General features: G+C 42.5%; 2 protein-coding genes across 2 annotated transcripts; one reads left to right on the top strand and one right to left on the bottom strand.

Moving 5' to 3' along the window:
* Positions 1-1,657: 1,657 nt before the first annotated feature.
* Positions 1,658-7,211, top strand: LOC103375694 (flocculation protein FLO11-like; the record flags this gene model as incomplete). The annotated part of the gene is made up of 2 exons (XM_008306010.1): positions 1,658-1,899; positions 2,970-7,211. Coding segments are annotated over 2 exons (1,835 nt in total), but the record flags the coding sequence as incomplete, so codon positions are not given.
* A 1,440-nt stretch (positions 7,212-8,651) lies between these two features.
* Positions 8,652-10,751, bottom strand: LOC103375693 (myosin regulatory light polypeptide 9). Its single transcript, XM_008306009.1, has 3 exons — positions 10,549-10,751; positions 9,804-9,965; positions 8,652-9,705 (listed from the first exon to the last, which is right to left on the bottom strand). Exons 1-3 carry the CDS (start codon positions 10,730-10,732, stop codon positions 9,530-9,532), a joined length of 522 nt encoding a protein of 173 aa, XP_008304231.1. The 5' UTR covers positions 10,733-10,751; the 3' UTR covers positions 8,652-9,529.
* Between the last annotated feature and the right edge of the window lie 809 nt (positions 10,752-11,560).

The following is an 11,560-nucleotide window of genomic DNA, read 5'->3' as shown; positions in this document are numbered from 1 at the left end:
CTATGTTATTTCGCTCGGACAAAGAGAGCTGCTTTGGGAAAGTTGATGTTTGATTTGTAACTTCGTGGACTGGTGTTACTAACGGCCACATTCAAATTTTCACCTCTGAAAGCTGCATGAGAGTGTTGAGAAGTTTAGCGTGCTATTTCTTTCTAGCGTTATTCTAACTATTGCTTCATTTTTTTAAAGACTTTCCAATAAATGTGTGCAGATTTGCCAACTTGCATAGGTGGAGGAGACATTTTGTAAACAAGCAGTTGGTCAGTTTGACAGCCTGGGAGATGTTGCTCATGTGGTATTCTGACTTTAGCTCAAATGTGACTACAATTCTGCCAAAATCAAACACACGTTGAATTTTACTTATTTAGTTTTGTGGCAAATCTTCAGTATCAATGTAACGAAGCAGTGTGGAGTTGTGTGAGTTTTGTTGTGGTATCACGCTGCAGAGATAACCTGAAATGTCTGTCAAGCAAGAACTCCAGTTTTTGTGAGACCAAATTAGGCCTATTGTAAAGGTTTTGGCCTAAAAGTTGTTGAGCTGGGTGGTGTTAAGTCAACACAGTGATTTTAAAAAAAAAAAAAAAATTAGGATTGTTTTTTGGGAGCAAATGTGTGCACATTCACATTAAAAATCAAAGCAGTGTTAATTTACATGACCAAATTCTACTTTTGATTCACAGCATATTACAGTCACATTACATGCAACTGTAGGATTCTGTTTGGAATTACAGATTGCGACCTATTGATATTCATCAAGGTCCAGCCCTGCAGTAGCCTGATGAATTTAGGTGGTGGAGAAACCCATCTACTTTAACAGAGCTGGGTGGAGAGATACACTGATTGTTCAATTTGCATTTGTATGTTTTTAATCTCCCCTCCAATCATTTTTCAATTGGTCAAGCACATCCCTCGTTGTCCAGGAATGCGGAATTCAAAAGATTTCGTCAACTGCTGCAGCAGTCTTGGGTCGTACTAGCATGAGGTGAAAACGGCCTCCTTTGCATGGTCAATAGATTCCTGGGCCACTGGCTACTGTGATGTTGATATGCACACAATCTCCTTTGTGAAGACAGGCGCTGCCCCGGGGGTCAGGTTTCACCCAGCCCCAGAGAAAGACATTTACTGCATTCTGTGGCCCACCCCTGGGATCAGGCATGCTCCATTTTGAGGGGAGATTCCCTCCAGTGGCCAACCATGGATTTAAAAAAAACACACACACACACACAACAAAGTTCAAACCACACAGCTATTGTTTAAATATGTTCTTTTGGCAAAGCTTGTATGAGCCACACAAATGTGGTTTAAAAATAGAGGTTAAAAGTGACTGAAAAAGGTTTTTGCACTTGTTCACTGCTAAGTGCTGGATCAGTGCAAACCGCCGTCTCTGCTTACAAGGTGTCTGCTATTGTGGAGAAATAGTTTAGGTTTCATTTTGTGCCTGAAAGTGGATCAAACCAAACCCTGTTCTGCAGCAAGAAAAAAATCTGTGTGTGAGCGTGTAGCCCATAATAAAAGAATAACTCTTAGTATGCTGAATGTATGCCAAAGCAGTGACACACAAAAAGACAACAGCATACCAAATGACATTATCGGAGGAGTAACACACTCGGATGTGTGACTGTGAACATGACTGACAGCCTTGTCTTCTCTTTCTCAGCTCTGGACGAAGAGCGTCGCCCGGAGCAGGAGCACTCCTCGGCTGTGTCGGACAGCGATGACGGCTCCCCTCTCGACCTGTCAGGAAGAGGGCTCTTTGGGAAGCGCCGTCGCCGCGGCAACCTGCCCAAAGAAGCGGTTCAGATTCTTCGGAGCTGGCTGTACGAGCACCGCTTCAACGCTTACCCGTCGGAGCAGGAGAAACTCAGTCTGTCGGGCCAGACCAACCTCTCTGTGCTGCAGGTAAGGGATGAGTTTTTAGTCATTCCTTTTTTGTTTCTCTACGCTCTTTTGATTCTTGGTACATAGTGTTGTGTCTTATGTACTCTGTTTAGAGGTGGAAATGTACCTAACCTGATGATAAGCAAGTTTGTTTGGTGGACAAAATGTACAAACACAATTTTGACAACACTTTCATGCTTTGTCACCAGCCGTTCAGGCAGTTATTGTGAACAAGTGAAAGCAAAACACTAATCAGATGGTAGCACCACATTGCACGACTGAGAATAACACTTTCCCAGCCTTCCCTTTTCACTTTGTTGCATCAGTAGTAGACATTTCCTCTTTCCTTTACCCCACAGGCACGCACAGACAGGCTGCATTAGATAAGGCATTACAGATCAGCATGAGGCGGCAGCAGAGTTTCTTGTTATGTAGTCAGTTCACTGGAATGCCTTTGGCTGGCTTCTCTGTGGCTCAGCATATTTGAGCTCAGACCTTCATTATTGCCAGCTGTCTGAGGGCTCTCATCTCTGTCTCACTCTTGCGTGGGAGGCTGAACCACTAGAGGGGGTTAGTCAGGCCCCCGGTGCAGATGTAGATGAAGAAAGGTGGTTATTAAAATCAAAGGTCTCAGATAATTTTAGATCTTTAAATGTGATGCAAGGGTTGAGTTATTCATCCGGCTAATTGAGTGTGTCTGACGTTGTCAGGTCTGAAATAAACCTTTGTAGCATCGTACAGTGATATCAGTGCCTCAGAAAATGTCAGAGCAGCTTCAGTTTTCCCCTGTTCTTTTTTTAGAGAGCAAGATTATGTTTTATGGAATGTTTGGCCTTTTTATTGGATAATTGAAAGTGATAGGCAGGAAATGTGGGGTGAAGGAGTGCGTTTGAGATGCAGTACAGGTCCTTGGCTGCAATCAAAACAGGGGCGTTGCAGTCATGTGGCATGTGCTGTGACCAGAACACGGAGCTACTAGGGGACTCTGTGTTCCAACTTTTCTATTTTCTCATTTTGATTTCCAGTAAAACACCCATGTAAACAGACAGTATTAGGTGTATTCATGCCAGAAATTCCTTCTCTTTTCCCAGATATGTAACTGGTTCATCAATGCACGTCGCCGCCTGCTTCCTGACCTGCTTCGCAAGGATGGCAAAGATCCCACCAAGTTCACCATCTCTCGTAAGGTTGGTGGTAGAAATGAAGGGCACTCGTCTAATGGAGGCAGAGCCAGCTCTCCAGAAAGCAGCTCTCCTCACAACTCATCTCAACAGCGCGCATCTGTCATTCACTCTGCCCCTACTCTGGACCTCAGCCTTCTTGGGAACACAGCAACAGCTATTCTGACAGGCGCAGGCTACCCTGGTAAAGAAGGGTCAGTCCAGGCGCTGATGAAGCTGGATACACAAAGTCTACTAAGGGAAGCAGAGGAACAGGCGGCTCAGTCGGCTTGTCTCACCAGCACCACAATAGCAGCTAGCCCCACCAGCGGCCTCTTCAACACGCCTCCCCCGACTCCTCCAGAGCTTATGCCCGGCCAGGACTTCAGTGACTTGAGGCTCCTGGTAGATGCGGCTCTGCAGAGGGCTGCAGAGCAGGAAAACATGAAAAGATTAAAGGAGAGCCAAGACAAAGCCACAGAGACCATTAAGGTTGAGCCAGTAGAGGCACAGTGCAGTGGTTACAGCAGTGACATGGGCCCTACCCCTCCTCCAGAGGATAGCCAGCAAGTCATGGATCCCTCCAGGGTGCAGAGTTTGATGGAGAAGGCTATGGCTGTTCCAGTGCCAGCTGTAACTTCAGTCAAGGGGTCTGTGTCTTCAGCAGCCTCTGTAGCAGTGTCGGCTCCAGTCTTGCTCGCAGCCCAGAGGATATCATCTCTCCCAGTGAGTAAAGTCATCTGGAGCTCCTTGGAGAAGGACGCTGCCAGAGCATCCAGCCCGATCCAGCCTCAACTCATCCAAGCCCATCTGCCAACCTTGGTGCCAGTTTCAGCCTTAGTCCTAGGACAGCCTACTTCTCAGAAACAAGCTGCTGCTCCAGTCATCACACCAGCTCCATCATCAGCTTCAGCCTCAAGTTCAGTTCCATCTCCACTGCCCACTACATCAAATGCGTCAGTGCCAGCTGCAAGGCCAGTCTCAGTGCCATCACCAATCTTACTGCCAGGCACAAGTTCCACCTCTGTCTCCGCTGCAAGCCAGGATTCATCCTCAACTGTAGCGCTTGTTGCGGCTGTTCCTTCTTCGGGATCTCACTCAGCTTCTAGAGGAGTCCCACTTCACCTGCCAGTCCACAAACCCACCCTGATATCAGTAACGGTTTCAAACCCACTGCCTGCTTCAATCTCGGTGTCCTCTGCAGTCACAGTTGCAGCCTCAGTGTTGCCTCCTGATCCAGCTTCAACTGCTGCTTCGGCCCCGTCAACATCGCCGATCACACCTCTTCTGGGCCTCACTTCCCACCTCACAGCTCCTCTGCAGCCCTCCTCTATGAGCAGCACCAGCAGCAGTAGCAGTATTAGTAGCAGTTCACAGAGGAATTCAGCTGTGGTGCCCACTGTTTGGAGCATGGTCCACGCTGACACCAGGCAGCCCAATTCCCTTCAAGTGGTTAAGACCCCCGTTGCCACAGTGTGGGGCGCACAACACAGCTTGCGCTCAGTGAGTGAAACCGTTAACTAAGAGCTGCAGCTGCTTTTTACACATCTGGGCAGGAGTAAGTCCAGGCGCTCACTTAGGCTGGACAAAGCTGTATACAGAAGAATGTATCTTCACCACCAGTTCCCTTTGACATTAAGCCTGAGCCTGCATATTTTACAGCAGTGAGTGAAATGTGCAAACTGGGACAAAGTAAAGTAACAGACGCGTTGCTTTAAACACTTTTTGAGAACTTTTATTGCTGAATATGGTGTTTTCGATGGAAGCTGTTGCTTTGACGACGCTTTGATGTCGTTTCTCAAAGTGAACATTCCTCAGTGCAAAGTAAATGTTTGTAGAAAGTTTTTGATGCCATTTTCAAACCCCTTTCCACATTTCAATTTTGAGTGCGGAGGAATATATCCCATGATTGTACAAAATGTCAAATGGTGTAATTATCAGCACCAGCGAAGTTGGCCTCTTCAGTAGCAGTACTGAACTTTATTGAATGTACAAAAGACATTGATTGATATCATTGGCTAGCCAGCCTGTAATCCTTTCCCCTCCACGATCAAAAAGGAGGACATGAGTGTTTTTTTTTTCCCCCCATCTGTACAGCAACGACTTCAGTCCTCTATAGCTGTGCAATTCAGAAGAATTTTTTAACATAATTGAGTCTGTTCTTTACTATGGTACATTTCCCTCCCCCTTCCCTTTTTCTGTAGTGGAGCTGAGCAGAAGGATATTGATTATACTGCAGCGATCCAGACTAAATGAGACACTTCAGTGTGTGTGTCTGTAGCGCTCTCCTCCTATCCTTCTGTCTTTTATAGCTAAGAGCATGAGGGGACTGGCCCTCATGAACTGTCATCTCAACTGCTCTATACATGCTCTCAAGCACCATGTGTTTCTTTGTTTGCCAGTTCCATTCTATATTTGAACAAACAGTGTTTTCTGTGTGACCTTGCTCAACCCTTACAGGGCTATGAATATAGGATGAAGAGGCAGTGGTCGCATTCTGTTGCATACAGAGATGAGGGGTTTGGCGATCTGTTAATCTCATACCCTTACAGCTGCTTGCATCTTTTATGAGGCATTTAATTCCCTTAAATTTCAAGCCTTGAAGCAGACTTTAAACTCGATTGTGGTTCTGAATTCAACTACTTTCTCGTCCACTTTGGAGGAGGCACTCCACAGATGTGCAGCAGATCAGCGTCTACATATTCTGCTTATGCACACTACTACCCAGCAGGTGCATGGCTGGTCTTGTAATATAGTGTTTGCACCAATGCCAGTTTCTGGATATCCACCGACGGGTACCCATGGTCTTGGCTAGATGATGAAATTCACGACACTCAAACCCCTACAGACCCTGGTTGTCTTCACAGATGTGGAAAATGTAACACTGGCCTTAGGATTTGGTCATTGTTTCTCAAACCTGAATGTCTTAACAGTAGAAAACAGTAATAGATGCATCTTGGCAAAGCAAATGTAGCAAACTTACCAGCTGATGTCATTAACTTTCTCTTTCATTTTTTTTGAATAAGAGCTGAAAAAAAATGTTTCTCTCATCTGTGCTTTTCACTTTTGTCTAGAAATGGTTGCTATAGAATTTTTAAATCATCCATAAAGGTGTAGTTTCCATGAAACTGTGTTAGGATAAACCACAATATATGACTGAATGCCACGTGGACATCTAGTAACAGTGGCAGTGCATGGGGGAAAAGGTGGATTGATATGTGAATAATGCTGTAGCAGAATCGTTAGATGAATCTTCATGTTTACCAGTGTCACTGAACTGTGTTTAGTTTAAACGGTTATAATTTACATGTGCAAGTTGTCGGAGGAGACAGAAGGAGACTGACGTTGGGTCCTAATACTGCTGAGCACTGACGACCACAATCATTCCCAAAAAAACTTCCCGCTTTTTCTAGTCTGTGGCAGATGTGAAAACACCAACAGTCTTTTTTTCCTATTTTTTTTGTTTTTTAATTTTGTTGTTCTTTTGTTTTTACATTCCTTTTGTTTTTATTTTGTTTGTGCCTCCTCACTGCCATTTGCTTTTTGTGCATGCCAGTAGAGGATTTGGATTTTTAACTATTTTTTTTTGTTACAGGTACTCAGTAGACTGAAGTGCATTTATACCTCAATTCACACAGGTCGTGTCAGCCTTGGGTCATATGTAGAATACTAAGTATTAAAGTAATATTTTTATTATTATTCATACTGCATCGTGCCACTGTGACGACACCTTATCGGTGTGATACTGGAAATGGCTGGCTAAGGATTAGGTTTTTTATGGCAAGGTTTCAATTAGGTTTTAGATGCAAACTGACGCTCCAGTCAGAGAAGACAATGTGATGACGCCTGTAAATATTTTCAAGGTCAAGTTTTGTTTTTTTTCTTTTTTTTGCTTTTGTTTTTATTTGTTGGCATGGACTTTATCTCTGTGTAGTTTCGTTACAGCTGAATGCATTCAAAAAGTTGTTTGTTTTTTTTGTTTCAAGTTCACATTGTGAATCATCACTGATCGTTGGCAGTATGACTGGCTGCTGTGCCTTAAAACTACGACTGAGGGACGATGTCCCTTTTTTATATAAAAACTTCTCAATAGTCTGTGCAATATACGCCTTAAACTTTAATGTGTGTTTTGTATGAGCATTTCAAAGAAATAAAAGTTCAGTTTTTTATAAATTCTTTCTCTTCTGTTTTTTGTTGCGTGTGAAAGGAAGCGGGTTTGTGAGAATACACAAACTCATCATCAAAGGGTGTTGAAGGCCCTGAAAACACTTGTGCTGTCACCTTACTGTGAGTCAACCAGCTGTCTTCCAAAGTTGAAACTGTTTTGGTTATTTCTCTTTTAATTTGAGCTTTGCCTACAGACATCAAATTAAGAATCTGATGTCTTATTTGGCTGTATTGTCAATGCCAATCAAATCAGATCAAACCATACGTGATTACTATAAAGCAAATTAGAGTTTTTGAATGTTTTAAACAAATCAGCATGATGACTGCTGATGGATGATTGTGAATATATAGTGTTGTATGAAGGGGTTTTAAAATGTGAAATTTTGATGGACATATTTTAATAATACACAAATTATCCAGCTTCAGTAAATGATATATTTTTCTGTTCATCTGCTTTTTTCTATTTTACTATCCATCCATCAAGTGTAAATGCTTTTTGTATGCATTTGTTCAGTTAGTGTCTCCACTTCCTTACACTTGCCTTTTGAGTGGAATTTATTTCTTAAAAATAGAGACAAAGCACACAAAAAATAAAGAATAATTTGTTGCAATTTTTCAAAATTTCGATAAATATCACAATATCACCATCCTAAATTCTTTTTACCATGATAGTCATTTAGTGATAGATAAATAGAGTAGATAAAAAGGTCTAGAATTTGAAAAGAAGTGCTTTAAAGCTTGAAGTCATGAATCTGATGTGTCCAAGAAATGATCTGACAACTTTCTCTGTTAGTATTTAAAAGTTTTGAGAAAGTTCTTAGTAGACACAGAATATTTATTTATTTAAATGAACTTGCAAGTGTTCCTGTGGGAGGTTTATCTTATTTACTACAAACTGTGCACACATTATTCCCAAACATGTTTTTATTAATTATTTAAATCATTAAAAAAAGAAAAACATCTTTAAAGTATGCACAAAGCTCCATTCATAGCAGGGAAATTTGAGTATAAACTTAACTTAAAAATGAGCAATATTCTCAAGATGTGTGTTGATTTTTTTGTGTGTTTTGTCTTTTTTCTGACAAATGATTTAGTCCAGTGTGGAGCGATAAAGAGAGTCTGACACTGAATCTGTACTGCCTGAATGTCAGCGAGATAGCTACTTACTGGTGATGGATATTTACTATATTATGTATTGATAACATATTTAATTTTTAAAATATCAAATCAATACTGGTATACCATGACAACCCTATATGGTAGTGAATGTTTATTTAGGTATCATTGCAAGGTGAGGTAGCTGAAAGGAAATATGTAGAAAAAAATAACCAGGTGGGTGCTCATATGTTTGGGGCTAATGTAAAGTTCAGCATACTGCTTCGTAGGACAAAGAGCTAAAACATCCAGATGGTGCTTTGAGCATGTGAATTAAATGGGAGACACTTGTTTGACAGATTACATTTCATTGGTCTGGTGCAGACATGATACAATGACTTAAAAACACCTCAAACACATCCACTCTTGCTTTATTTGCCTGAGCAGTTCCAAGACTGAATTCCTTCAACAACACAGACATACCTGAACCTTCAGCAACAACACACGACCAGCTGACGGGGAGGAAGACACGACTTCAGACTACCGAATTCTAATTACCATTTCGTCAAGTGTGAAAATACTTGTCACTTTTGATTGTCAAAAAAAAACACTGAAATTTTCAATTACTCCATCCATTTTCATCATACAAGGACACAAATGTTACAAAGCAGGAGACATGTTGCAGTGCTTGTGCAGGTGTGGTAGCTAACTGGCAGGAAGAGGTAAACATGGCTGGTACTGTACGTAGCACTGAATCTGGAAGTCCAAACAGCCCCCCGCGTACACACAGACACACACATATCGGTGCTTAATGCATCTCCAAAGTCCAAGCAGGTTCCCTGCAAATACCAGAAAAACTGCAGTCAAGGTTGATGAGGACGCAGTTGGCTTGTAGCCACGAGATGCAGATACTGTGATCTCTTCTTGGTATAGATAAATCTTGAAATGAGAAGAACTGAAAAGTAGTGTATGTACTGCAGAACACTTCTGTAAATCCCGAGTCTACCTTTGATAAACATGTGGATCATAATAAATGTAAAAACTATTAATTTCTGCCCTTTTATTTAAAAAAAAAAAAAGAAAGAAAAAAACACTTTGATATAGAGTATTCCTATATGGATTCCTATTTATTTTTTCTCAAATCTACAAAATTCACAAAGATAGGAACTAGGGGTAGATCTGTGGTGCAGTATGTGTGCGGGGGGGCCAGAGGCGGTCGCTTTCTCCCTCTACTCATCATCCTTGTCTTTGGCACCATGCTTGAGGATGCGGGTGAACTCTGCGTAGTTGAAGTTGCCCTTCTTGTCAATGGGTGCTTCGCGGAACAGCTCATCCACTTCTTCATCCGTGAAGCGATCGCCCATGGTGGTCAGCAGCTCCCTCAGATGGTCCTCGTGGATCACACCTTGGGCACAGATACGGAGAGGTAAAGAGCCAGTCGGCAGACTGTGTGACGTACTGTGATCTGAGTGTGCAGTGACTGTATTGTTAATGGTGACTCACCAGATCCCTCCTCATCAAAACAGGCAAAGGCGTTGCGGATGACGTCCTCGGGGTCTGTTCCGTTGAGCCTCTCTCCAAACATGGTGAGGAACATGGTGAAGTTAATGGGCCCTGGAGCTTCGCTCATCATCCCCTCCAGGTATTCATCAGACGGGTTCTTACCTGAGGAAGAATGACATCGTTTTATCTCAATCTCCTGGGACTGTACAATACAAGGAAGGGCTACATATGCTTAGGAAGCATCTTTAAGTGAAATAAACAATGTTTAACATATTAGTTATCATCCAGTTGAAACCAGCCAATATTAAGCACCATATATTCAGGTTACTTGTTTCTTTTGTTTCAGTTTTTAGTTAAAAAAAAAAAAAAAAAAGACACATTGAATTCACTAAAAGTCTGCATAGAAACTATTCTAGCCAAATGTTTTGGGGTTTTTTAAAAAGTGATTTTGCATTGCACCTCCACACAGTTTGGAACCATCGTACATGATTGCATCTCCATGCCAGATAAATGCTAATGTCTTCCAGGGCCCCACTCCTAGTTTTGTTTTAGGTTTTCTTTTGGGTCTCCAAGCCTAAACTAAGATAACTAAGACAACATTGATTCTTCTAAAGCAGATAATAGAAAAATAACATAAAACATCTTCTTCTGATTGAATGAAAGTTAACTAAGATATACTTCCTTCTAAGGAGTGGTGCATTTCTGCTTTTGAACCTCACATCTACACAAAGACAAAGCTGTTTACCCAGAGAGGCCAGCATGTCGTGCAGATCCTCCTTGTCGATAAATCCGTCTCTGTTCTGGTCGATCATGTTGAACGCCTCTTTGAACTCCTGGATCTGAGACTGGTCGAACATGGCAAACACATTGGAGGTTGCTCTCTGAGGGCGCTTCTTGGTGGTCTTTCCCTTGGCGCGTTTGCTCGACATGGTGGCGGCTGGTTGTGGACCTGTGCACATATTTATAGGTTAGATGAAACTGCTGAAGTTTCACTGTGATCAAGGAGAGACTTAGCTCGTTTGGTGTTTAAGGCTTTTTGACACAGCTTGACACGAATACTGATGTCAGCATTCGTCTCTAAAAATGAATCGAATTTGATCTATATTTTGCCTTAACAGCGCTAGAACCTGCAGCGCTGCGTTCTTGTAGAAAAGTTTTCTGTCTCGCTTGCCCCATGCAGGTGAATCTTTTTCTCTCACTTCCTCCAGAGACAGAATCACATTCTCCCTAAGTGTTGGGTTCTGTGATGGGTGTGAAAATGACATGTCTCCACGCTGCACACTGCAGCTAGCTTCAGATCTTTCCCGAATTAGACCTGTCACTCATGTTCGGGTCTGCAAGGATTTCTTATTCGTGTGTGTGTGTGTGTGTGTGTGCGGATTTGCTTTGCTATCTTGGTGAGGACCAATTCTGAGACACAGCCAATGTCGCGAGGACAATACACAGTTTGTGAGGCTGGTTCTCACAACTTTAGAGGGCAATTTGAGGGTGAAGACTTGGTTTTAGAATTAAGGTTAGAATTAGGGTTAGGGATACACCGTTCTTTGATTGTGCTTTACCCCGAGGGCAATTGGGCAACAGCAGGCAGAGGACAGAGAGACACTCTGGTTTACTCAGGAGGGAGCAGGTGAATGTGGCTGATGAGTCACACAGAAGTATGACATCATGTCCCGAGAGGAGGCACTAAGGCGATGTGAACACTGCATGATGCTGACAACTCATTCACTGAAACAAGACTGCACTCTTTTTTTACAATG

This window comes from Stegastes partitus, unplaced genomic scaffold (assembly GCF_000690725.1).
Source record: "Stegastes partitus isolate 25-593 unplaced genomic scaffold, Stegastes_partitus-1.0.2 Scaffold2788, whole genome shotgun sequence".
Taxonomy (NCBI): Eukaryota; Metazoa; Chordata; class Actinopteri; family Pomacentridae; genus Stegastes; species Stegastes partitus.
Note: the sequence above shows the minus strand (reverse complement) of the source record. Positions and strands in the feature narration are given on the sequence as shown.